The sequence below is a fragment of the Salmo trutta genome, chromosome 32 (genome assembly GCF_901001165.1).
Source record: "Salmo trutta chromosome 32, fSalTru1.1, whole genome shotgun sequence".
Lineage (NCBI taxonomy): Eukaryota > Metazoa > Chordata > Actinopteri > Salmoniformes > Salmonidae > Salmo > Salmo trutta.
This window is the reverse complement of record NC_042988.1, coordinates 18,804,258-18,831,607: the sequence shown is the minus strand read 5'-3', so window position 1 is coordinate 18,831,607 and position 27,350 is coordinate 18,804,258. Positions and strand designations below refer to the sequence as shown.

At 43.7% G+C, this 27,350-nt stretch overlaps 4 protein-coding genes across 20 annotated transcripts in view; 2 read left to right on the top strand and 2 right to left on the bottom strand.

Annotated features, from left to right (window-relative positions):
* nfixb (nuclear factor I/Xb) overlaps window positions 1–5,164 on the top strand; it is a 185,348-nt gene extending 180,184 nt beyond the window's left edge. For all 13 annotated transcript variants that reach the window (XM_029726774.1, XM_029726775.1, XM_029726781.1 and 10 more), the window contains one exon: window positions 113–5,164. In XM_029726774.1, the coding sequence (XP_029582634.1) occupies window positions 113–127 (15 nt within the window). In that variant the 3' untranslated portion in view covers window positions 128–5,164. The remainder of the gene's footprint in view (window positions 1–112) is intronic.
* A 381-nt stretch (window positions 5,165–5,545) lies between these two features.
* Window positions 5,546–13,138, bottom strand: LOC115170558 (UV excision repair protein RAD23 homolog A-like). 2 transcript variants are annotated; one of them, XM_029726810.1, is made up of 9 exons: window positions 12,879–13,138; window positions 12,048–12,209; window positions 11,767–11,927; window positions 11,281–11,330; window positions 10,955–11,082; window positions 10,491–10,578; window positions 8,147–8,277; window positions 7,811–7,972; window positions 5,546–7,654 (listed from the first exon to the last, which is right to left on the bottom strand). In XM_029726810.1, the coding sequence occupies exons 1-9, from the start codon at window positions 12,942–12,944 to the stop codon at window positions 7,541–7,543; spliced, it is 1,062 nt and encodes a 353-aa protein (XP_029582670.1). In that variant the 5' UTR covers window positions 12,945–13,138; the 3' UTR covers window positions 5,546–7,540. The 2 variants fall into 2 exon arrangements, with proteins under 2 accessions (XP_029582670.1, XP_029582671.1); XM_029726811.1 differs by having other exon boundaries at window positions 10,955–11,076.
* Window positions 13,139–13,245: 107 nt separating this feature from the next.
* LOC115170541 (ubiquitin carboxyl-terminal hydrolase 37-like) lies at window positions 13,246–20,568 on the top strand. Its single transcript, XM_029726786.1, has 13 exons — window positions 13,246–15,162; window positions 15,275–15,360; window positions 15,460–15,502; window positions 15,680–15,799; window positions 15,982–16,113; window positions 16,607–16,745; window positions 16,873–17,009; window positions 17,185–17,278; window positions 17,379–17,458; window positions 17,601–17,738; window positions 17,842–17,915; window positions 18,829–18,967; window positions 19,184–20,568. Exons 1-13 carry the CDS (start codon window positions 14,675–14,677, stop codon window positions 19,245–19,247), a joined length of 1,734 nt encoding a protein of 577 aa, XP_029582646.1. The 5' UTR covers window positions 13,246–14,674; the 3' UTR covers window positions 19,248–20,568.
* A 1,589-nt stretch (window positions 20,569–22,157) lies between these two features.
* LOC115170531 (myosin-10) overlaps window positions 22,158–27,350 on the bottom strand; it is a 67,736-nt gene continuing 62,543 nt past the window's right edge. For all 4 annotated transcript variants that reach the window (XM_029726747.1, XM_029726749.1, XM_029726748.1 and 1 more), the window contains 10 exons: window positions 27,068–27,316; window positions 26,720–26,932; window positions 26,328–26,540; window positions 26,029–26,190; window positions 25,792–25,920; window positions 25,445–25,657; window positions 25,047–25,255; window positions 24,657–24,765; window positions 24,015–24,187; window positions 22,158–23,881 (listed from right to left, as the gene is read on the bottom strand). In XM_029726747.1, coding sequence (XP_029582607.1) covers window positions 23,725–23,881; window positions 24,015–24,187; window positions 24,657–24,765; window positions 25,047–25,255; window positions 25,445–25,657; window positions 25,792–25,920; window positions 26,029–26,190; window positions 26,328–26,540; window positions 26,720–26,932; window positions 27,068–27,316 — 1,827 coding nt within the window. In that variant the 3' untranslated portion in view covers window positions 22,158–23,724. The remainder of the gene's footprint in view (window positions 23,882–24,014; window positions 24,188–24,656; window positions 24,766–25,046; window positions 25,256–25,444; window positions 25,658–25,791; window positions 25,921–26,028; window positions 26,191–26,327; window positions 26,541–26,719; window positions 26,933–27,067; window positions 27,317–27,350) is intronic.

Sequence of the window (27,350 nt, the reverse complement as noted above, 5' to 3'; positions counted from 1 at the left end):
TCCTTGCTTCAATGCCTGAGCTACAGGCAGTTAGATTTGGGTGTCATTTTAGGAGAAAATTGGAAAAAGGGGCAGATCCTGTTAACAATGTCCTCTTTTTTCTATTTAACAGTCTTGGTTCCTCTGACATGACCTGTCTGCAAACCAGCGTCTAGAATCTTTCTTTACAATTGGGAATTGAAACATGGAAAACAGAAAAATAACCCACAGGAAATTGCCCAACGATCCTTATGTCTCACATAAAAAGTAAAGCAACCCAGGAAATCTTAGCATGATACTAGTAGAGGAACTCTGGACCCAATTACCTAAACAGAGGGACCCCCCCCCCCCCCAATTTTTAAGACGGGAGGATCATAGGATTTGGGACAAGTCATCATCTCTCAAAACCACCGAACCAGCAAAACATGGCAACACAAAAAGAGGAACCTGAAGAGAAAAAGGTCACCTTCTACTTCGGAGCAAGGACACATTGTGCAATGGCTGGGAAAAGCAACTGTTCAACAGTCAAAAAAACTGATGTAGGAGTGGGGATTGAAATTGAAGGGACATCCAATCACTCTCTTGAAGGCACAAAACACGGCATCATTTAAATGAGGTACGCTCCCCACTGTCAAATCACCCACAAAACAAACCCATTAGGTTCCAGTGAAATACGTAGCAGTCCATGCTACTGTGATGTCTCCCTGTCACTCAACACACTGTCAATTGACCAATATTTCCCAGTCTTATAACCATTGACCTAATCAGCCCCACTACTAACAAGACAGAAACCATGCCAAAACATATCCTAAAGGTTGCACTACAAGCTGAATTAACACTAATCTCATGTCCACTATTACACCTACATGGCATGGGGGGGAAAACAGGCTTACCTATGATTGTATTGTTATTATTAGTGAAAGAGAAAAAAACATGATATGAAAAGTCTCAGCCTACAGTTCAGCAACACCAAGGCCTCCACTCTAACCAGCATCCCAGCAGAAGAACCCAAACCCAAGTAAAGCAAAATGCAATCGCCCAGTTCACTCTTGCAAAACTACAACCACAACAATAATCAAGTGCTAAGTATACCCACTTTCATTTGAATGATGAATGCCATTTGTAACACACATATATACACACACACACACCGGGCCCAAGTGGTGTTATTACGTCTGTAACACATGCTATTCACACGTTTCCAGTACACTCTTTTTGCCCCTTGTAGTAGACACAGAACCCAACACACATACTTAGTTAAAAACACAGGCCTCTGCATTAACACCCAGAACTACACAGCTACAGTAGTAATATTCCCTTTTGCACAGAATTGTTTTATTTTTTTGTTTCTTCTCTTATTGGACTTGTCCCTCTGAATTTGTCCTCTTTAAAAAAAGTGTTTGAATGACAGCACCTTATTGAGAAATACAGCGAGACTTCGAGTGGTATTGCCAGGAAGGGTGATTCTGTCAGTGTTCAGTACCATGTAGTGAAACAGTGACATTAGGTTGCTGAGGGCCCAGAGTCCACCTCCCTCCCATCTCCCTGAAGTTTACCCTTTTTGTTTACACTCCCAGACTGCCCCTGTTCCAAGAGCAGAGAGCCACGCTGCGGAGCAAAATGATGATGTGACATATTTGTTCCCATGTTTGGGGAGGAGAGCCTGGGTTGAAGTCAGAGGCCATATTGAGATGGTCTGGTAGGGTGCTATGGTCGCCTCTTTTCCCTGACACGATCTCAGCTCCCCATCCTATCCAGCCTGTTCGTTCTGTTCAATCAGCCCTTATAGATCAAACTGCCCTAAAGATACCTTACCAGCCAAAAGTTCAACCTTTTGAAATCAAGAGAGACAAATTAAATGAACACACTTAGCACAGCGCCACTTGACAAACTCACACACTCACATGCAAATTTACAGTATAAGTAGCAGTCACAACCACCCAGCCCAGGCCAGATTGACTGTAAAGGGAAGTCTTAACATAGGGCAATCTCTGAGGGAACCTTTTGTTTTTAATCATTCGCTTTTTATTTGAATTCCTAACATTACTAAGATTCAGTTCAACATCAGCTCAAATCACCAACCTCACAAAATAACTGGACTGCCTGGCCATGTACTTCACTGCAGGGAAACAATGTTGCCAGACGGCAACCATCTCATCAGCTTGATAGAGAACTAGCACTGCTGAATAAGAATTATGATGGCTATGGTGATTTCTTTTCTAATCTATGGAAGTGCCTCTGTATTCCCATTATGCAATTTGTTAAACATGAATTCAGGTTCTTTTTCTCACATATAAGCTAATAGTGAATGGTGGTGAAATGCTATGTCTGGGGAGAAAAACAGTGACAGCTCACTGAATAATTGCAATCATCTTTATATATACACACATATATATTTATAGATATATACATTTTTTTATTTGCAAAATAAGCTCTGTGGCAGTCTAGTTATTTTTTGAAGCATGGCACAGTCAATTGATGCATCTTAAATATCTGATTAGAGCAAAAGTACCAGTCCCTACACCCACACCTACATCTAATAGCAAAAAGTGTCCACGGCAAATACTATAGATACATGATTTATATAGCAAACAATAAAGTGACATTGTAGTCAAGGAAAATAACAGATTAGATTTTGGTTATTCTTTCTTGTTTGGGAAGTATTGTTGTTGAAAAAAATGTATGTATGTTGATTGAGCCATGTGCAATGCCTTGGGTAGATAAATTGTGTTTGTCTGTTAGAGATTGTTTGAGGGTGTCACGAGAAAAGAGAGGCTAAACCCTCTATTTTTTTTGTTTTAAGTCCACTTGCTCCGGGACTCTAAACACGAGGGCAGACAAAAAAAACCCAGTCTTTGTAAATTGAAAATTAGTTTTTATTTTTTTCCTTATTCCTTTTAAAAAATGTATTTGTAATGATTTGTTTTCTAAATCTGGGAGGGCTGAAGGAACAATTTAGCAAAACAAAAATATATATCACTAAATGAAACTGGTGCTTTTTACGAAATAAAGTACATTCAAACTCTATTATACATAAATAGTAATAAACAAGATTAAGTGTTATCATAAAGCACATTTTAGGAAACATGCATTATTCTATTTCTCTTTTTGTATTTACCAAGGGGGGAGGGGTTCATTATATGAAAAGGTTGTGACAAAAGGCATTTTTCTTCAACCTTTATCCCATAGCAGGAAGAGGACCGTTCTGTTTAGTTTGATTAGATGGTTATCCTGACTATGGGATGATGAACTAGTGGAAAAGGCCTGACGTAATGGACATCTGGGCCATGACAGTATCACCAGAGAACTGACTAAAACATGACCTATTTAACAGATGAATTGCAACTTGCATCCAATTTTCTAAACTGTGGACATGTTTGAAACTGGCCAACCAAAGTAATCAAGTTTGGGACACAGACAAGATCTTCCCCATTTTGGGAGATGCATCAGATATGGAATCCATTTTTTTAAGTGTTAGCTCAACCACAAAGTGATTAACAGCGTTTGGAGAGATGGGAGGTGTAATGTGAAATACATTTTGGTAGGTTTAGTTGATTAGTAGACTCCTATCTCAAACCCAAACAAGAGGTGAGGGAATATAAGGTGTATTTTGAGCACAGAAAGGATGAGAGCAGGTTTAAATCAAAGAAGTGAACCCTTCCCCCTTCCACTCCCAATCCGCAGTGTAAATTATTCTAAATATTTGTTTGGTGATGTAGTGTTAGAATCAGAGCATCTTAAAGGTTGTCCCTAAAAAGTGCCTTTTGTTCACAGACTCCATCTTGTAATCCTGAGTGCCCGTCTCAAAAAAGTCCCCTCCTTCATATTTCTTCTATATCCTCTCCTTCTTCAAGCTTTTCAAAGCAGTATATATAGTACTAAAGGAAATTGGTGTGATTTAGTTATTTTTATTGTTGAATAATTAAGAAAAGCAAAAAAAAAAAATCTGTCTTGCTTGTCTTCCTGTATCTTGTCTTCTGTCTCTCTTGGACACTGGAGTAGTCTGTAGCTGCGTTACCCTCTCCTTATCCCTCCCCAAACCCCTTTACTCTGAATGGAGGGGTAAAAAAAAAGCAAAACTTTGTCTGAGCAGAATGCAGTTAGCTCACATGTTATTCTTGTCTGTACGCTTCACATTGTATACCATACCGATCTCTTCAGCTTCTCCATTCAACAGCTAATGTAAGTGAACAAGTTACACCGGTGGGCTCTTGGGGTGTGGCGAGGAGAGGGTCTGTGAGGGCGCCTAGTTTTTCACTGGGATGTATTTGATGACAAATCATAACGTGGAGATAAAATACACATAGGAATTTCCCTCTGAATGGGCAAGGGAACTGCATGGCAACTGGGGTAGAATAGGCAGGTTTGTTTAATTCTTGTTTTATCCCCCAAAAAATTACAGAATTTGGATTTTCGTATCTTATGCAGCAATGCTACATTGAGACCGTTTAATGATGCACCTTTCTAGTGGTTGTATGAGACCAGCTATTAAAACAAGTGAAAAAAGTACCTGAAATGATTCTAAGCACCTTATAACGGAATGGTTCCAGCCCAGGTAGACTGGCAGGCTCAGATCCACAATCAAGAGAACCATTACACCCATTTACTAGATCCCCAAATGAACAGTGAGAACAATTACAGACTAAAGTCATATGGTTCTATACACTGTATGTGACATGTGGTAGACAGTTAAAGCACCTTAATTCCACCAGCAAAATCAAGAGCAGGCTTGATAGAGGGCCTACTTGTTTCCTACAAGAATATGCACGTTTTTATTGTAAGTGATTGAAGCCAGCAGCAGTATTAGCCTTGACAAGTAAAGCACCAGTCGAGAAGCCAAAGTGACAGGTTTCGCAGTGTGTGCTTTGCTTGGGCAGAACATTGGTCCCTACCCATCTTGCCCTGCAGCACCAGAGAGAGAGTTGTCTCTCCCGGGCCCCCCGTCTTTTTATTTTCCTTCGGGTTTGTTTTTAAAAGTGCGTAGGGCCGTGTTTAGTGTTGTGTAGAGTGAACCCCCAGCTGGCCTTGCCCCCCACCGTGCCCCTCAGTGCAGCTTCCCTTCCTCAGGAATACACCTCCCAGAGCCCATGGTGAAATGCATGTGTTAATTACAGTTTCTTTTCCATAATAATAAAAACAGTTTGAAAAGAGCAACACTTGAATAAAAGGATGTTCTTGACTGTAACTCACCTGTTTCTGTCTGCTTATTTTCAGATTGCTGTTTGATTGGGTAGGTGGTTTGCCTGTGCTGGGGATGAGAGAACCCTAGAGTTGCATCATGTTATAGTGGGGTAAGAGGCCAAAATAGTTTCACTGCTTATCAGAAAATCTACTTACCAATACTGATCATGGAGGGTCAAGTCCACAGGAGTAGCACTACTCATTCCCACATGATACCGAAATGCCTGGACTTGAAATGTAATTTATACACACTCCAGTTCCTGTAATACTTTGTATTCCATAAGATCAAGTTGAGTTTAATTTCAGTTGGCCTCATTCATTGTCCAGACCAAGAACGTGGTGCATACGGGAGTGTTTGGCATGAAATAAAACATAAGAAGCCATGACATATTGATGATGTTTAATGAAGCTGAGCATTAAAGCTGTAAAATGCCAGTGTCAGTGAAAGCCATGTTCACAAAAACAGATGCAGTCAAACATATTGGCATGATCACTATTCACTATTCCTTTAAAATAAGTTGAGATTAAACTTTGTGTTCACGTGTGTATTTGTTTCAAAGGTCCAATAAATAAATCAAAACTGAAATGTATCACTCAAGTCAAAAATGGCCTGAACTAAATTCACAATTAATTTGGTTTGAGGCAAGTGTAATTGATCAAGTTGAAGCTGCCTGCAGGGTAAAAATAGCCATTCAACCAGTTTTGAAAAGGGAAAACAGGAAATTCTGTGCAAGGGTGCCAATACATTTGAATGCATCTGTTCAATCCAAACTCATGAAGAGACAAGCTTTTATAGACCCATTAAACTCCTGCCATGTTAAGTTAAAGAGGAAACATACCTTGATAAAAGTGAGTATTGATAAAACCACACATTTCTTGGTACCCTCCGTTCCCTCAGAAAACTGAGAATCCTTAGTGTAATAAGGCATGGGTCAACCAAGCCTCATGTTTTACCATCTCAGTTGGAAACAGATGGTTAAAGCTAGGCGATAGCCGGTTTATACTTCAGATTCACCTCATCACTAAAGACTGTTGAATAGTCTGAATAGGCTCATTCAGGCTGTGGATGATGACAATGATTGGCTATGACTGGGTCCTGGTTTAATAAAGACTTTATACGGACAACCTTCATGTGGACCCTTGTTCCGACTGGACATTTTGGGCTCCATTCACTCTGTAGTGCTGAATATCCGCTTTATAGCGCTATTGACAATTTAAAGGTAATGTTCCCGCAGTCGCCAAGACTGCATTCATGGTAAATGGCTGCATATGTCGGCTCAACAGGAAATTACCCTTACATTTTTACACGATACAGGCTGAATCCAGCTCTTAGTGTCTCATGACCAGCTGGTCCCGTTGTATTTGAGCTGCCCTTCATGTGTACTATTAATCAGATCCTATGAGAAAGGTGGTGTGTCTACTCCTCAGCCTTGGGAGAGAGGTAAGTGAGAGTAACTCCAGCATCCCAGGACTGGTCCCTGCCATCTCTCCCCTCCCCCTTCAGAGGATTATATGTAAAGGTAAGGTCAGCGTTGCTCAGCTCATCAGAGACGTAACACTAGAAAGAACTGTGCACCTTTCAGCAAAACCTAACTTTCAGACACATATCCACACAGTAATGTACCTGTACGGTTATATGACCATACACACATCCATTTGTCTTTTTGGTTGTTCTATACCGCTCGATTTACTCAGGATGTTGAGCATTTCCACACCCAGAGAGATCATGGATATCTGAGTGAAAACTAAAAGCGCTAGCTTTGAGGTGAAGTGAGGGGACCCCATAAATAACTTAGCCTGGCCACTGGCGAAATGTACTTGCCTATATGACAATATCATGTGATGAGAAATGTGTTTCGCTATGTGGTTGGTTTTTGAATGGCAAAGGAAATGTGAGGGACTGGTGCAATCAAGTGAACAGACCACAAGCGGACTCTTCATGGCCTTCAGTTTAGTTTCCCTTTCCCCTCGTCTCAATATACCAACATTGTAGAAGTGCATCAAGGAGAATGTGCTTCCATTACATCCAGCTACAGCATTAACAAGCTTAGATATGCATATCAATGACTTTGCATCTTAATTGAATGGCATCCACCTGTACACACACACTCCGCAAACCCTTCAGCCCCCTCCCTCCCATTCCCAAAGCTCTTCTAAAATCTCAATATATACCTGCCCTAAACAAATCCCACACATTCCATTGGAATTCAAGTGGATTTCATTATTCCTCTTTCACCCTTAGATCAACATATACTTTGTGTAGCTTGTAAGACCCCCCCCCCCCCAATAACTCTCCCTCCCCCTCTGAAATGACCTGAAGATCGTTGCTCTACAGTGGGGTGCAGTCCTTGTGCTGGAGAGGAGGGCAGGCCAGCGCCTCTCATTCATCCTCAAAGCCCTGGTTCAGGAGGAAGTTGGCCGCTAGGTTCTCGTTCTTTTCACAGGCAAAGTAGGCCTGGATCACCAGCGCCTCGGGGAAACCCAACGCTTTTAACTGAGCCAGGAGAGAGAAAAAAAAAACATTACATTTCAACATTACTATTTCTCACCAGAAAGGTCACAATCTATGGATTTTTTAGCTAGTCTTCTTGTCAGTTGAAGCCATCTTATGCCCTAAACAGTGCATTGAGAGGTCTTTAGCTCCCCTCACCCTCTCGATGGCTTCCTTCTCCTGAGGCGTGACCTGAATGTAGTTGACTTGAGCTCCCTCCTCCACTGCAGCACCCAGGTCCCCCACCTCAGGCGCGTCTCCTACCTCCCCCGCCGGCTCATTCAGCATCTGGATGAACAGCTCCTGGTACTGGCTGATTTGCTGTTGTTGAGTTTAATCAATAGGGAAAGATAGGTAGACAGCAATCAGCAACAGGCAGAACATACATTGTGAAATCACAAAACCTGGGAGGTGTCACTATAGGGAGTGTGTGATGCAAGCTAGTATGAGTGTTGGTGCCATCAGTGTGTGTAGTGCATGGTGTATGTGTGTTACCTGTAGGAGCTGTGGGTTCTCCCGGCCCAGCTGTTGGAGCAGAGCTGGCAGCAGTGAGGGGTTCTGCTGGATCACCTGCCTCATGCTCTGGAACTGAGGCTGGGAACGCAGGAACTCCAGAGGGTTTTCTCCTGCAACACAAACAGAATATTTACAGAAGAGAACACGTTGATACATACAGTAGATATAGATACAACACTTACTAGGGAAAATGCACATAAGCCATGCCCATCTTTCCAACAATCTCATCTGATAAGCAGTGCATTTGGAAAGTATTCAGACCCCTTGAGTTTTTCCACATGTTATGTTACAGTCGTATTCTAAAATTGATTAAATAAATGTTTTCCTCATCAATCTCCACACAATACCCCATAATGACAAAGTGAAAACAGGTTTATCATTTTTCAGCAAATGTTTTAAAAATAAACTATTATTTTCAGACCCTTGCTATGAGACTTGCAATTGAGCTCAGGTGCATCCTGTTTCCATTGATCATCCTTGAGATGTTTCTACAACTTGATTGGAAAGGCATACACCTGTCTATAAGGTCCCACAGTTGACAGTGCATGTCAGAGCAAAAACCAAGCCATGAGGTCGAAGGAATTGTCCGTAGAGCTCCGAGACAGGATTTTGTCGAGGCACAGATCTGGGGAAGAGTACCAAACAAGTTCTGCAGCATTGATGGTCCCCAAGAACACAGTGGCCTCCATCATTCTTAAATAGAAGAAGTTTTGAACCACCAAGACTCTTCCTAGAGCTGGCCGCCCAGTCAAACTGAGCAATTGGAGTTTGCCAAAAGGCACCTAAAGGACTCTCAGACCATGAGAAACAAGATTCTCTGGTCTGATGAAACCAAGATTGAACTCTTTGGCCTGAATGCCAAGCGTCACGTCTGGAGGAAACCTGGTACCATCCCTAAGGTGAAGCATGGTGGTGGCAGCATCATGCTGTGAGGGTGTTTTTTTGCAGCAGGGACTGGGAGACTAGTAAGGATCAAGAGAAAGATGAACAGAGCAAAGTAGAGAAATCCTTGATGAAGAGCACTCTGGAGCAGGTTAGGACCTCAGGGCTGGGGTGAAGGTTCACCTTCCAACAAGATAACGACCCTAGCTTCATACCCAAGAAGACTTGCGGCTGTAATCGCTGCCAAAGGTGCTTCAACAAAGTTCTGAGTAAAGGGTCTGAATACTTACAGTTGAAGTCGGAAGTTTACATACACTTTGGTTGGAGTCATTAAAACTCGTTTTTCAACCACTCCACAAACGTCTTGTTAACAAACTATAGTTTTGTCAAGTCGGTTAGGACATCTACTTTGTGCATGACACAAGTAATTTTTCCAACAATTGTATATAGACTGATTATTTCACTGTTTCACAATTCCAGTGGGTCAGAAGTTTACATACACTAAGTTGACTGTGCCTTTAAACAGCTTGGAAAATTCCAGAAAATGATGTCATGGCTTTAGAAGCTTCTGATAGGCTAATTGACATCATTTGAGTCAATTGGAGGTGGGACCACGCAGCCGTCATACCGCTCAGGAAGGAGACGCGTTCTGTCTCCTAGAGATGAACGTACTTTGGTGTGAAAAGTGCAAATCAATCCCAGAACAGCAGCAAAGGACCTTGTGAAGATGCTGGAGGAAACCGGTACAAAAGTATCTATATCCACAGTAAAAAGAGTCCTATATCGACATAACCTGAAAGGCCGCTCAGCAAGGAAGAAGCCACTGCTCCAAAACCACCATTAAAAAAACAGACTACGGTTTGCAACTCCACATGGGGACAAACACCAACTGTCAGGAGGAATAGGCCAAAATTCACCCAACTTATTGTGGGAAGCTACCAAAAACATTTGACACAAGTTAAACAATTTAACAGCAATGCTACCATATACTAAATTGAGTGTATGTAAACTTCTGACCCACTGGGAATGTGATGAAAGAAATAAAAGCTGAAATAAATCTCTACTATATTTGGACATTTCACATTCTTAAAATAAAAGTGATGATCCTAACGGACCTAAAACAGGGAATTTTTACTAGGATTAAATGTCAGGAATTGTGAAAAACAGTTAAAATGTATTGGGCTAAGGTGTATGTAAACTTCCGACTTCAACTGTATGTAAATGTGATCTTTTTATTTTATTTATTAAAATCCTGTTTTTGCTTGCTATTGTGGGGTATTGTGTGTAGATTGATCCAAGGGAAAAAAAACATTTAATCCATTTTAGATTAAGGCTGTAACGTAACAAAACGTGGAAAAAGTCAAGGGGTCTGAAAACATTTCCAGAATGCACTGTACAGTAGATGTAATACTATAGCAGAGATATAGGCAGATGGTCTCACCCTCAGCTACAGTAGGGGTCTCTGTGCGGGCAGATGCAGGAAGCTGTGCTGGAGGATTAGTCTCTTGGACCGGACTGCTAGGAATGCCCTGGAAACACACAGCAGCACATACTCACACAAACAGCTCTAACAGACAGGCTGGTTCTAAGCTGAGGGTAAATAGAACATTATTTTATAGCATCACTGTGCTGTAATAGCATTTTTGGAAAAATGTAGTACACCAGTGTTAAACTGTATTCTGAAAGCTGATGTCGCACAATGCTGGTGTAATTTTGCTGAGTCGTTGTACATGCTGCCATGTTAAAGTTTCATCAAATATGGTGCCATGCTGTACAGTGTAATTTTGCATTCATGGTCTTTTTTGGGGCTATTGTTCAGTGTCATTTTGCAGTCATGGTGTATGGTGCCTGGTTGCACAGTATTGTGTATCCTAGGTAGTTGTGTGGTGTGTTGACGGTTCTCACAGTGAGGAGGTACTCCACGGCCCGATGGGGGTTGTTGAAGCTGGCCCGAAGAGCAGCTACCACTCTCTCCCTCTCATAACCCATAGACATGATCTCTGTCAGCATGGTCTCATACTCCGCTCCTGTCACTGACCAAAAGAAACAAGTTGTTAACTATTTACCCGAGTTACAATGGACAATATTTACACCCATAAACACATAGCTGCTAGAAGGCATCTTACAAATCCCCACGCCCATACTACATGCTATCATCAATCTAGCAACACAGCAGATACATTCCACACTGACGCATTATTCACATAGCCAGGTCGAAGTCCATCACTCACCCAAGGCAGAGGAGGCATCTCCCCCCTGGACCTCCACACTGGGGTCTGAGCTGCAAACAGAACGACAGGGTAAAAAATCCAGTCAACCCATTCAAAACATTCAGTGGTATATTGTGGCCATAAATAATATATGCCATTTAGCAGACTTAGTCATGCGTGTATACATTTTACGTACAGACCCGGGAAATGAACCCACTATCCTTGCATTGCAAACACCATGCTCTACCAACTGAGCTACAGGGACTACAGGGGGTGTATTCAGTAAGATGAAAAAACTACGCAATGTTGCAGATAGAAATGTAATGAATGTTGCATGATGTTTAGGTCATATTTGTCCTACACAAAATGTGTCTATGTTAAGAGTTCTGTAACGCTCCACCCTCCTGAACAGGCCCCAAGCTTAGTTTATTACTCTCTCCAATTTGGCAGACTGTCTACAAAATCATAGGCTAATATCAGTTTTATGGCTGTCTTCTCTATGCCTACCTGGCTGGAGCTAGGGGCTCTGCGACTGTAGGTGTGGGCTCCTCTGGGGGGATAGGGATGGCTGCAGGGGCCAGGCCCGCAGATGACGAGGATGCAGAGTCCTGGACAGGGGCCTTGGGTGCCTCTGAGGAAGGTGTTGAAGCAGCTGTGGTAGACTTTGCCTAGATCCAGAGGAGATATAAACAGGCTATTATTGTCATCTATGCAGACAACCATGTAACCCCAAAACATGCGGGTGCAGCTCATTAGGAGTCCAAGTAAAATGGATTAGGGAAATGTACCTTAGATACCATAACTACAACAAAATTCTTCTCGTCAATTTTGTAGTCTTTAATAGGTGTGTCATCTTGCAGGATTTTGCCAGCATATATGAGCTTCTGTCCAGACACTGGGAAGTTATCTTTCCCCCTCTCTGCTTCTATCTTCTCCTTCAGTGCCTTCACCTGTTGAAACCAAAAAGAAGCTGTTCAGCCTTGCTTTAACTGTTAAACACAGTGCAACCCAAAAGTTGCTCACTAACAATGACTGTTTGAATTGCCCAACTTTTTACATTGCGGTTTACCTTACATGATGTAACTTAGCTAGCTAGCTATTTTCACTCTTTATGACCTAGCTAGTAAATGTCTGCTAGAATATTGCTAATTAATCATCCAACTGGACATGCATAATCAAGAACTAAAATAGATAACGTAGCTAGCTAGCTAGTAATGTGGCTGTCTAGCTAACGCTAGTTAGCTAAAGCTGACATTAACGTGATGAGGGAGAACTAACGTTAGCTAGTCATGTAGCAAGCTAGCTGATGTTTTAGCGGATAATAACTTACCTAGCTAGCTAATTATGAGACTCAACATTGGATTAGCAAATTGACACATACATTAGCTTGCAAGCATGCTGGAAAGCTAAGACTAAGAACTAGCTAGTTAGCTAATGCTAGGGGTGTCAATAACATCTTGCTAGCTTGCGTTAGCCTATGTTAGTTGTATTATCCGAATTGATAACAATCTGGAACCAATTCATTTGGTCTTTCGTGCAAATAACAAAAAAGATAGTTAGCTAAGCGGGCTAGATAAAACGCACACAGCTGGCATTATTATGAACAAATGGGCACTTACCGTTTGATCTGGGTCTATGTCAATTTGAATGGTCTGCTGTTGCAGTGTTTTTAGCGTGATTTGCATTGTTGCGGTAGCTAACGCTGTTTCCCCTTGCGCTTCAATTACAGCTGTGTTTTAAAATATTCAAAAGTAAAACAGAAATTACATTTAACTCCAAATATAACCACAACTTCAAGCAAGACAATATTTATCCATGACCATGAGATGTGTCCATGAGCACTCAGCAAATCGCCATCTTTGATGACACAAAACTCAGAAGTAGGTGCAGTGTAACGGTTTGCTGCCCAACTTGCAGCCTCGAGCGCTCTCTGAGTCTGATTGCTACAACCACTAACTGGTCAATCATATGAATGTCTCGGTGTAATCATACACCTGTGGTGCCAGTTTATCCAGGTGGTAGTAGGATCTACAATCTACTCTGCGAGAACAAATGATACTTTGCATTTATGTCACGATCTGTTGACAGTTGTGACCGGTGCGGTGGCGACCAACTGGGTTTACAGAACAGCAAATATACAACAAATGTACTAACATTAGTATTTTTGTTTAGTTTACAGTCACTAGGCAGAGTGGTACCTTTTCAATGAGGTACGGTCAGAGGTCCTCCTAACATACCCTGATGAAGACAGCTTGTCGGTCGGAACGTTGGATATTAGGTTATTCAATTATTGAGTCTGAGCTAGAGAGTGCGGCTCTCCTTTTCTTTATCAAAGGTCTGCCTAACAACCATTGCAAAGCTACGTTCGATCTGTATCAGATCAGCGTCAACTGAAGTGAAACAGGCATTTTACTTTCCATAATAAAATGTTACTCTAAAGTTCTTAAGAAGATAGAAGCTAATAAATATGTTTTATGTTTGCTGTATATTGTATAGGCTGTAAATGTGTCTGTATATTTGTCTATTGCTGGCAGCACCAATTCACCGAGTCAAATTCTGTCAATGTGTACCACTTGGCCAATAATGGTTATTTTGATTCTGATAGACAGTACTTCGAATTTCCTAGCCTCTTACCATATCCCATACAATCACGCGTCAGTGACCCAGGAAGCGTGGGAGAAAGATGACCCAAAGTTTTCTCAATAAAAAACAGGTTTATTGGCAAGAACCTAGTTATTTTGTATATTTTATGAAATAGGAATAACTCTGAATACACGGTCAATTAATTTTGTAAATTATTTTCAACATTTTGGTGTGTATGATTTGTTGGCTATTTACGCTGGTAACGAGTAGTCAAGCGCATCATAATTTGGTTCATGACATCACAATGTGAAATAGGCAACATATGTTGATGTTCTGCAAAATAAGGCATAGTCTACAAATACACTGAAATGGGATGTTTGTGTTGCTGTAAAAAGGTATATGTCTAGTCTGGGCTAGAATTGATCTCATTCTGTTACAATTTAGAGTATATTCTATTCTTTTCAGCTATTCCTAGTTGTTTCATTGTCATTGTCTAGAGGGTATAACTGTATGGTTACAATGGTTTTATTTTCATAAACATGTATTTTTGCTATTTCTTAGACTATGGTACAGAATTCAATATGATTGGGTAATGAGTTCTATATTTTATTGTCAGATCATATGGTTTGGGTTTGACCTTTGCTGCAAGTTCAAATATAACAAGCTCTGTTGTGAAGCAAGAAATATCTTTTTATTTGAATTTTTTAGTACTATATTAGCTATATAATGTTTCTCCAAACAGAAAAAGAAGTGCAGAGTTCGCCTCGAGATTGGGAGCCGCTGTCCATCGCCGTTCCCAATCCCACCCAAACTGACGCCATTGGATGCCAGCATGGTAACTGCATCAGTTTGGAAAAACTGGGAGAAGAAGAACGTAAAGGATCACCACCAACTTGATTCTTCCTTTGACTCTTCTTTCCATTTGAAACCGTCTACAACATCTCTGACGCCCCTCGACCCCTTGTCTGGCAAAACACCAATTGGCACTCCATCCCCCTCACCCCCCTCACCCCCTGGATCCCCTGCCAGATCCCCTTCCACTCTCTCCAAGTTCTTCAGCCTCTCTTCCCTCTCCTCACTCCACATGTCATCTCTCTCTTCCTTTTCCTCTTCTTCAGAGGAAGGATCACAGACCTCCTCCCATTTTAGTGCTTCCTGTGTTTCCCTGGCTGTCTCAACTCAGTCATCCTCCTCTGCCACTCCCCCCAGTCCTGCCTGCCCTTCCTCCCCAACCCACGTCTCCTCCCCTACCCCCCAGTCCTCCTCTCCAAACCCCCTTGACCACCATGGAGAGACCAACAAAGACAGTGAGACTGCCAGGTACTGTATGTAGCCTGATATCAAATTTCATGCCAACCAACACCATTGAATTGAAATGAAAAAGCCAATATAATATAGCTAATCTAATGCATATGTCTGTGTGTCTTTACAGAGATCTTATGAGCTCTGAGGTCAAAGAGGTGGGGGCAGTTGTTCCACAGACAAAGATAATGGTACCCCGATTTGCTGGCATCGTAGGTCTGTAAACGGGTGCCATTTGTTGGTGCTATTTTTCTCAATTCATCTTTGACAAAGCTTCTCTCTTACCGCTGTCCGTCTCTCGGTCTCTCTCTGCAGAGGCCTCCATTGACCTGAGGGCTTCCTCTGTCTCCTTGGAGAGGTAAGTACTGTAGACAATAGCCACCTTCATCTCACTCGACTCTACATAAGAGTTGTCACTCACACCATGACATGGTAAGGAATATCTGTATGCCTGTACATTAAAACAGTGTTCAAACAGACAGATTGGTGTTGAGCTACTGCTACTGAGGATTCTAACCTGTCTCTATTCCTCCAGGCCAGTGATCAGGTCTCGGGACGCCATGGCCCGCCTCCGCAACCTGTTCAGAAAGAGTAACACCCAGCTGGGGGAGCAGAGCTGCACAGGCGAGGGCGAAGACAACACCAAGCTCCTCGGGTAAAACACACACACACCTACACACACACACACCTACTCTTATCTCTGAGCTCTGCTTTTTGTTTAAAATAATTCTGTGTGGTACTCAGATCTTGCGTTCATGCCTTACCAATCCATTCATTAGTTTACCTTTGGTCCACAGTTCAGATATTAGTGTGGTACTGATGGCTTCTTTCCAACAGGTTGCCTAATATTGGCAACACCTGCTTCATGAACTCTGCTCTGCAGTGCCTGCTGGGGCTGCCAGCATTTTGTAGTGACATCCTGAGACAGCAGGACACCTGGAGTTCCTCCCCCTCCTCTAAACTGCTATGGTATACAGCCTCGCTTTCACTCTCCTGTCCCACCTGTACACACACTGACCCACCAACCTAGAGGCTTATAGTTACAGTACACAGTCCCGCCTCAATGTATGTATCAGTGGAGGCTGCTGAGGGGAGGACGGCTCGTAATGATGTCTGAAACGGAGCAAATGGAATGGCATCCAGCACATGGAAACCATATGTTTTATGCATTTGATAGCATTCCACTGATTCCGCTCTAGCCATTACCACGAACCCGACCTCCCCAATTAAGGTGCCATCAACCTCCTGTGGTATTTATGTACAGTATGTACAGTATGTACAGTATGTATGTATGTACTGTATGTATACTAAATAAAAAATATAAACGCAAGGTGATTTCCTGTCACAATCAGGAATCAGCTGAATCATATCTGATCAGAGGCTAAAGTAGAAGCACAGAGCTAATCTGTGGCCAAAGTGAGAGAGTGAAACCTGAATACATGCTCTTTGTCTCCCCCCACAGCTGCTTTGCCAAGTTACATCAGGCAAGGCTTTCTGGAGGCACTGTCAATGCTAAGAAAAAGGAAAAGAAGAAAATCCTTCAAACAGTCAAGCGCTGTCTATCTGTTGTCAATGAGGACTATGATGATGATGATGAACAGGTAAGATATTATATGCTAAAAGACTCACATAACAATAAACCTGGGACACGTGACAGTCTTTTTCCTTAGCTCTGTTTCAGTTGTAGTTGTTGATGTATTTTCTGTTTCTTTCCCATTCTTCTCTTAGGATGCCCATGAATGTGTGTTGCTCCTCCTCTTTCAGCTGAAGGAGGAGGGTATGGCATTAAAGGGCTCCCCGGAGCCATACACCTGCCCTGTGAAGCAGTTAGAATTCAAGCTGAAGACTTCCCGTACCTGCACCAGGTAACAGCTGTCATTTGTATACGGTGTACCTTGATGTCTTCATCACATTTGCGAGGAGGTTTAATGTCAGCATAACATGCAGGATACAGAGGTAAAGCATTAAGATAGTTAGTGTGTAGAGGGATCAAAAGGTTTGTGTTGGAGAGCTGATGCATTTCTCTCCGTACCTCTGAAGCTGTGGAGTTATAGTGTATGGTCAGGAGGATTACAATCACCTGTCACTGAGCCTGAGCCAAGACCTGACACACAGCCTGGAACTCTACTTTAAGGTCAGCACTTAGCTTCAACCAAGAGTTAGGGAGTATGTCAAGGAACACTATCATTAATGTCATAGTGTTCATAATTGTATTGCTATGCTTTGTCACCAAGCCATCTGCGTTAGAGTGTGCATGCAGGGAGTGCTCAGGCAGCATGGCATCTGTGACTAGGCACTTCCTCACGCTGCCCCGGTGAGTCCCCCCCATCATCATCTCAGATTACAATTGACAGTCCTGATCTAACTCACCAAACTGGGTTATTGATTTGAGTACAAGACTGATTCCTGTCTGTCTGCCTGTCTGCCTGTCTGCCTGTCTGTCTGTCTCTGAGCAGGGTCCTAATGCTTCATATTAAGCGGTTTACTGCAGGCGACTGGGAGCCAGAGAAGGTGGACGATCCCATGTCCATCCCTGCAGAACTGACCCTCCCAGTCCTATGTGGGGAGACAGCCCCTGTCCAGCACGGAGCCAGGTTGGTTTACTCTCTGTTTGGGGACATTGCACATTGAGCAGCCAACACACACCAGGATTTTCACACACTAGATATTGATTTTCAAAGCCATCAATTTACACAGGGCAAGCTCACAGGGGAACAACAACATGGACAACACACCTGCAAACTCCCCGAAAGGCACCCTTGATAGACCAGGTAGGACATTGTGTTACTGACATCATGCAGAACACCCTCTCATGAAACAGGACTGTTGAGGAAAGCAAGTCGGAAGCTGAAGTTAAGAGTATATTTGTTGATAGGTTTCCACTTCACTTTTTGGTTTGTATTTACACTATATTTGATATACCCCCACCAGCTTCAATTTCCTCTGACCAGCTAGAGAAACCAGCTGACAGTGAGAAGGGGCAGCAGGCAGCCGCTGTGGTGAGGAGAGAGAGAGAGAGAGAAATATATATATAGATATATATAGAGAGAGAGAAATATATAAATAACAGATAATTAGATCCAGTTGAGATAGTGGGTGGATCAAGATAAGGCAGTTATAGAAGGCACCCCTATCCTGTAGACAAAATAACAATCCTATTATTAAATGTGTTTCCTTACAGAGACACCAGCCAGACAATATCTTCAAATTGTCAAGTGTGATCTCACATCTGGGAGACAACATGTATACAGGTAAAATGCACGCAGGTATGCATGCACACAGGTATGCACATAATTCTGAAAGCTTAATGTTGTCACGACTTCCGCCGAAGTCGGTCCCTCTCCTTGTTCGGGCGGCGTTCGGCAGTCGACGTCACCAGCCTTCTAGCCATCGCCGATCCACTTTTCATTTTCCATTTGTTTAGTCTTTGTTTTACACACCTGGTTTCAATTCCCCAATTACATGTTCATTATTTAACCCTCTGTTTTCCCCATGGTTTTTGTGCGTGTTTGTTTTATGTATTTCGGTCCTTTTGTGTGGGCTTGGTATTACGTCATGTATTTTGGTAATTTTGAATAAAGTTACTTTTATTACTCATCTCTGTTGTCCTGCGCCTGACTCCTCTGCTCCAGCTACACCCAGACCATTACAAATGTACACTATTCTGTCTCCCTTGTTCCCCAGGCCACTACATCAGTGATGTTTTGGACAGCCGTGGCAGTGGGTGGCTCTGCCTGGATGATGCAAGTGTCTTGAGGACAGATGAGGCCACTGTGCTGAGGGCGAGGGCACAGACTGCCTACATCCTGTTCTATGTCTGCAGGTAAGTCTCTAGCCCACACATTTGAGAAGAATGCCACAAATGGAGTCAATCACAACAATGAGTCATCAAGAAAAAAAAAAGTGTTTACCAAAGCTAGAAAGATGATTCATTGACCACACATTAAGAGTTATCCCTTTAACCTGTAATCCCTCTGTATGTGTTATTTTCCAGACATTGTATGTACATGTAAGATCTCCCTGTCATTTCTCATTGTAGTGGAGCAGGTGAAGGAGACCAGGCCCCTCAGGACCAGGAGAAGCACCAGGAGAACCCATCATAAAACTCAGGGAGATGCACAGAGCCCAGGAACCACCTGGAGTAACACCTACCACAATACCAAGAAACATCAGATTCATCAAATTAGGCTGCCCTACACCACCATCAGGCTGCCCTACACCACCATCAGGCTGCCCTACACCACCACCAAGCTGTCCTACACCATCATCAGGCTGCCCTACACCACCACCAAGCTGCCCTACACCACCACCAGGCTGCCCTACACCACCACCAGGCTGCCCTACACCACCATCAAGCTGCCCTAGACCACCACCAAGCTGTCCTACACTATCATCAGCCTGCCCTACACCACCACCAAGCTGCCCTACACCACCACCAAGCTGCCCTACACCACCACCAGGCTGCCCTACACCACCACCAGGCTGCCCTACACCACCATCAGGCTGCCCTACACCACCATCAGGCTGCCCTACACCACCATCAGGCTGCCCTACACCACCATCAAGCTGCCCTACACCACCAGGAAATAAAGCTACACAAGACCACCACCAGGCTGCCCTAGACCACCAGGCTACCCTAGACCACCTGGACATCAGGCTGCTCTAGACCATCAGGCTGCCCTAGATCACCAGGACATCAGGCTGCCCTAGATCACCAGGACATCAGGCTGCCCTAGATCACCAGGACATCAGGCTGCCCTAGATCACCAGGGCATCAGGCTGCACTAAACCACCAGGACATTAGGCTGCACTAAACCACCAGGACATTAGGCTGCACTTAACCACCAGGACATTAGACTGCACTAAACCACCAGGACATTAGGCTGCACTAAACCACCAGGACATTAGGCTGCACTAAACCACCAGGACATTAGGCTGCCCTAGACATCAGGCTGCCCTAGATCACCAGGACATCAGGCTGCCCTAGATCACCAGGACATCAGGCTGCCCTAGATCACCAGGACATCAGGCTGCCCTAGATCACCAGGGCACCAGGCTGCACTAAACCACCAGGACATTAGGCTGCACTAAACCACCAGGACATTAGGCTGCACTAAACCACCAGGACATTAGGCTGCACTAAACCACCAGGACATTAGGCTGCACTAAACCACCAGGACATTAGGCTGCACTAAACCACCAGGACATTAGGCTGCCCTAGACATTAGGCTGCCCTAAACCACCAGGACATCAGGCTGCCCTAGACCACCTGGAAATCAGGCTGCCCTAGACCACCAGAAGAAACAGCCTACACCACAAAGCATGTACCCACTGTATGTTTATAAATATAAAACATCTCACCGACCTAGTGCAATTTATTGTCCTTTACTGTACATGGTAGTTAATAAATGTACCTACAGTGCATTCAGAAAGTATTCAGACCCCTTCTTTTTCCACATTTTGTTAAGTTACAGCCTTATTCTAAAATTGATCATTGTTTTTTTTCTTCTCACCAATCTACACATAATACCCCATAATAACAGCAAAAACAGGTTTTTAGATTTTTGGGGCAAATTTATAAAGAAAACAAAAATCTGAACTATCACATTTACATAAGTAGTCAGACTTTTTACTCAGTACTTTGTTGTAGCATCTTTTGCAGCGATTACAGCCTTGAGTCTTCTTGGGTATGACGCTACAAGCTTGGCACACCTGTATTTGGGGAGTTTCTCCCATTCTTCTCTGCAGATCCTCTCAAGCTCTGTCAGGTTGGATGGGGAGCGTCGCTGCACAGCTATTTTCAGGTCTCCAGAGATGTTCGATCAGGTTCAAGTCCGGGCTCTGGCTGGGCCACTCAAGGACATTCAGAGACTTGTCCCCAAGCCACTCCTGCGTTGTCTTGGCTGTGTGCTTATGGTCGTTGTCCTGTTGGAAGGTGACCCCTTTGCCCCAGTCTGAGATCCTACACGCTCTGGAGCTGGTTTTCATCAAGGATCTCTCTGTACTTTGTGCCGTTCATCTTTCCCTCGATCCTGACTAGTCTCCCAGTCCCTGCTTCTGAAAAACATCCCCACAGCATGATGCTACCATCACCATGCTTCACCATTGAAATGGTGCCAGGTTTCCTCCAGATGTGACGCTTGGCATTCAGGCCAAAGAGTTCAATCTTGGTTTCATCAGACCAGAGAATCTTGTTTCTCATGGTCTGAGAGTCTTTAGGTGGCTTTTGGCAAACTCTAAGCATGCTGTCATGTGCCTTTTACTGAGAAGTGGCTTCCGTCTGGGCACTCTACCATAAAGGCCTGCTTGGTGGAGTGCTGCAGAGATGGTTGTCATCTGGAAGTTTCTCCAATCTCCACAGAGGAACTCTGGAGCTCTGTCAGAGTGACCATCAGGTTCTTGTTCACCTCCCTGACCAAGGCCCTTCTCCCCTGATTGCTCAGTTTGGCTGGGCGGCCAGCTCTAGGAGTCTTTGGTTTTTGTTCTGACATGACATGCCACTGCGGGACCTTATATTGACAGGTGTGTGCCTTTCCAAATCAATCATGTACAAGTATTTCTGTTTTTTATTTTGTATAAATTTTCTAGAATTTCTGAAAACCTGTTTTCGCTTTGTCATTATGGGGTATTGTGTGTAGATTGATGAGGATTTTACATTTTTTTAATCCCTTTTGAATAAGGCTGTAACGTATCAAAATGTGGAAAAAGTCAAGGGGTCTGAATACTTTCCGAATGCACTGTATAAGAGGCAATCCCTATCATTCATTCATGTTGGGTAAAAAGTTAATAATATTACTATAATATTGTGTGTCTGTGCACAGTCTATAGTCTACGTACTCCCTCAGGGTTTTAATGTAACCACAAATACAATAAAGTCATGTAACAATGTATGGCAATGTAACATAGACCGTACGTCACATATCAGTTTGGAAGACAGTCTTTCCCACAACTACTGTGGGAAAGACTAAGAGGACATCAACGTGTTGCACAAGAAATACAGAAGAAGAAAAAAATTATATAATGGATATGTTTATTGGTCTTTTACAACAATAACAAAAAAAGGCTAGAAATACAGGAATACAAGAAATCAAAGGAGATGATGAATACCTGGTCGTCAACAGCCAGCCCGCTAATAATAACAACCTTCAGGATATTAAAGCTTTGAACCCATTGAAATCCTACTTTCTGCCTGGCAGACAGAAGGCTCCATAAATCATTCTGTTTTAACACTGGTTCACACCATCATGATGGGAGAGGTGCTTATGGTATGATATGACACTATAGCTATGAAACTGGTTCAAATGCTACACACTTTTTTCCCCCCATGTCTTTATTGAGAAGTGTCTTTCAAAAGAAACAGATAAACATTTTCCCCCCAATTTGTTATGGTTTAAAATAATTAATAAAGGCCTCATATGGAATTACTAATTTACAAAATGGTAATTTACGTTTAACATTTAACAATCAAGGCATCAACAAGTGTGCATATTCAAATTGATCGATTTCTCTACCCTGAACCACTGAATTAAAACCAACGTTCTAACACTCAATAAAACTTCAATAAACATGAATTACCCTTCTGTAAATCATGCTAAGATTATTCAGCCATTTGTAATGCATTGATATTAAGGTGACACGAGATGACAAAGAAACATTATGCATTTTGAGTTAAGCATTTTGTACATGGTACAGAAAACATAACTGAATAGGCAGAATTATACATAGCAGTATTGTAGTATGTCAACCACACATTTGTGCTATCTTCTCTAAAAAAAGGGCCTTTGCTCCAAGTCTAACAAACCTAATTCCACACATTATCATACACCACTTAAATTAGATTGATATGTCAAATATAAATGCTGGGTTATTGGACAAGGTTATATTGGTAAAGTTAGCAGGGTCTTTTGCTGGTCATATATATAGGGGAAGTGCTGAGGCATCATGGTGTGGTACAATCTCATTTACTACAAACCTGCTACCAAATAGTTATTCACATAGTTATATTTATACTAAACTAAGTGGATTGCAGTATCTCTATGACAGTGGTGGTTTTGATGAAAAAATTCAGTGGGATCGTCATTTAGGCTACCATTGAAAAATAATTCCCTCACTTATGCTGTGCTTTGTTTTACATATCCTGGTCCAATCCTGTACAATCATCAAAGACACATGTTTTTACCGACTTGTGTGCAGTCGTCCACCTGTGTGCCAGTAAACCAACTGTAATGACAGTGGTTAAATTCTAGCTAGAGGGCTTTTTGATTCTAATGGGTGTTCCAGGGAAGTAGCTTAACATAATTATGGTAAACTCCTGTTATTTGTTTTCGAGTACCTATGCACACTCAGACTCCTATGCAATTTAAATTCACTTTTATCTGTAATTGATGTTAAAAACAAATCCAAGGCTTGATGTGCAGTATATTCATATGGAGGAGATTATGGATTTGCTTGGCCCTGCAGCTTGCCATAGAGGGGTAAGGCAGAGTAGTGGGGTCCACTGCTGGTGTCTGGGGTTAGGAGGACAGGGGTAAGGTTTGTGGGGGTGGAGGCCATGCTGTGTGTGGGCTGGAGGGAGAGCTTCTACTCTGGTTGGGGAGCCGCTGGCATCTCGTTGGCATTGGCATCCGTGGGCTTGTTTTCCACCTCGTCGTCGGATAGGAGGTCGAGCGATGTTCCCTCCACCTGCAGCTGACGCCTGCCCGAGCGGCTGGAGGAGAAACTGATGGGGCCTCCACGCCTGCAGGGGACAGATGGGGGCCAGGAGAGGTGGAGAGGTATTAGTAACGAGGACCACAATTTGGCCAATATACACAACTGTTTGTGTGAAAAATATAATCTTAGAGTTTGTGTGTGTGTGGGGCTCTAAATACCTGAGGCGGCTCTTGAGTGTGTTGACCTCACGGCTGAGACCCTCGCTGGCCTCAGTTGCATCGTCCAGCTCCCTCTGCAGCTTCCTGCGGTAGGCGTTGGCACGTGTGGCCTCCTCCTCAGCCTCCTCAAGCTGCCTCTTCAGCTGCTTCATGCGAGAGTTGGCCTTCTCCATCTGACTCAGCCAGGAGTCACAACAGACATCAACAATGATGAACAGTCAATACTAATACTTACAATACTCAGCAGTCCTGTGGTCCAATGGTTACTGGAAAGAACCTACTGTAGGAAAGACTCCAATCTTAAACCTTCACACCTATTCAATCCTGTCCCACCTTTGCAAGTTGTACTGAATTGGATAGAATTCCTTCTTTAGCTGTGTACATCTTAAAAATGCACTCATTTCTGTTTGTATCAAAACAAGCAGTCATTGTGTAGAGAATCCATAACCAAAAAACTACATATTTTCAGCTGTTGTACAAAACCGAAAGTAAAAGACGCAAAAACTAAACTTAAGAACGGGAAGCATAGAAATAGAGCACATAGAACAGATCTATCGCTTCTTAGACTTGTTTTCAATGAGAATTAAATATATTGTAGCTTTAAGATCTGGGACGTCCAAACATCCGTGACAAGCTCCTCACCTGTTCCTTGTACTGGTCGGAATGGCGGCGCTCGTCCTCCACCTGCATGCACACCTCCTTCAGCTTCTTCTCTGTCCGTCTCACAAGCTTATTGGCCGCTGCTCGCTCCCTGAGAGGAGGACAGAGGAATGAGGTCATAGGGCAGTTAGAGCACCACAGGAACCGCACTGTAACAAAGGCCGTCAGTCATAGATCTTCAAGTACATCTCTTAAGATTGCTTTTGACTCATTACATTGATCACATTAACATTTAAATCACATTCAAGAACCTCTCTTCCAATGGGCTGAACTTGTTCTAAAGCCCTCGAACTCCTCCTGAGTCTTGGTCTCCTATTTCACCCTGTCTAATAACGTTTGGAGTTGTTATAAGAGAGTTGCTGTGTTTCTCACTTAGCCTCCTGCTCCAGCTGCTCCTCCAGCTGCAATATCTTGGCCTCCAGGGCGGTGATGGAGGCCTTGAACCGGCTCTTCACAGAGCCCTCCAGCTCGCCCAGCTTGGCCCGCAAGTCCTTGTTCTGCCTCTCCAGCTGCTGGCGCGCATTCTCACTCTTCTGGGCCAAGCTGCGCTCTGCCACAAGCTCCAGGGTCAGGGTGTCCACCTGGGGGAGGAGAGGGGGGAGAGAGGAAAACAGGGAATGAAGGAGAGAGGGGAAAGTGAGAGAGAGATAAGAGTACTTTTTATGGTAGGGGCTGAATAATGGATTGTTCCCTAAAAGTCAGAAGAACAAGGTTAATATGATTACAATGATCAAGTCTGCAACCTGAAAAGGTTTCCTCCTGGCTCATACCTGCATGGTGGTCTTGCGGAAGCGGTCATTGAGCAGCTCCATGTTGCCCTGTTCCTCCTCTAGTTCCTCCTCCAGCTGAGCAATGCGAGCCTCCAGCCTCCTTTTCTCATCCATCAAGGCAGACTTGTCCGAGGTGCTGTTGGAGATCTCGTCCGCTAGCTCATCCCGTTCCTGGTCTGCGTGGCGCCGCGCCCTCTCTGACGCCGCCAGGTCCTACAGGGCAGAGGTCACACAGAGGTCAAACACAGGTCACCATTTCTCACAGTAAGATGAGCCAGTCTAGACTACAGGAAACCGCAGACCAAAACACAGAGTTATGACAGGAGCAATACTACAGCCCACTGTACCTCATGCAGCTGGAGAACCTCGGCCTCCAGGCTCTTCAGCTTCTTCTCGTTCTCCTTGGATTGGGAGAATATCTCGTCCCGAGAGGCCCGGGCGTCCTCCAACTCCCTCTGGTAGTCTTTCATCTGGGACTGAGGGAGAAAGTGGAGATAGATCGAATCCCATTATTGACCAAAATAATCAATTTTATCTTTTTTTTATTTGTCTTGTCTGTTCTACAGACGGTGTGAGTTTATTACCTGCAATTTGCGTAGCTGCTTGATGGCCTCGTCACGGGCCTTGTTGGCGCCTTCTATCTGTCCCACCATGTCCATCAGGTCCATCTCCAGCTTCTTCTTAGCAGCCACGGCCAGGGCTCTCTGCTTCCTCTCATCCTCCAGCTCTGCCTCCATCTCACGCACCTGAGGAGACCAGGACAGACCAGGTCAGAGGAGGGGAAGGGGGTGATGTACATTCTCTGAGTGTATGACAACATATTGTTCCTGGAATTTTTTCACACAATTCTTGTTTGTATGGAAGTGATGTGTCCTCTATGCACCTGTTTGACAAGCGCCCTTTTCTTCTCGTCGTTCTGGTCGTCTCGCCCCTGCAGGTCTCTCTCGTACTGGGCTTTCATGGCCTGCATATTGACCTCCAGACGCAGCTTGGCGTCCTCCGTGGCCTGCAGCTCGTCCTCCAGCTCCTCCAGCTGAGTCCTCATCTCCTCCAGCTGCTGATCCAGAGTCCTCTTGGACTTCTCCAACTCATGTACCTGGACAGTGGTAGAGAAGATACTTTGAGGTGATGCTATTTGGAATGAACTGGCTTTTAAAAGCTTAGGTTTAACCTAGTTTATTTCTGTAGGATGCAGAGCAGTCCATCTGAAAACAACAGATACAAACCATTCTGCCCTCAGCTGAACAAAACACCGGTATTCAGTGCAACACTCACGTTCTTGCCCACGTCGTCCTTGGAGCTCATCAGGTCCTCCATCTCATTCCTCAGCTGCTTGTTGAGTCTCTCAAACTGCTCCTTGGCCTCCAGAGCCTCATCCAGAGCCCGGGCCAGAGACAGGGACTTGGTCTCCTTCTCCCTGGCCTCCGCCTCAGCCTTGTCCCTCTCCTCAGCGTAGCGTGCAGAGATGTTCTTCTCCTCAGCCAGCAGCTACAACATAGGACAAACACTGACTTACAGAGGGAAAATGTCCACCATCTATCTACACAATGCCATTCCATACTGTGCTCTAAGACCAAGCCAATTTAGCTACCATTATGGATGGCTTAGAGTGATCAGTCAAACCTGGTCAAACTTCTTCTGCTTCTTCTCCAGGTTGGAGACGATGGTTCTCTGGTGGTCCAGATCCACCATGAGGTCGTCCAGCTCCTGCTGCAGGCGGGTCTTGGTCTTCTCCATCTTTTCAAAAGCGATGCCCTTCTCCTCCAGCCTCAGGGTGGCCAGCTCCATGTCCTTCTGCAGCTTCCTCTTCACCTCCTCCAGACCCTCCACCATCCCCACGTCATCCTCCAGCTTCTTCTTGGTCTCAACCAGCTACACATACATAAAGTTTATAATGATATGATGC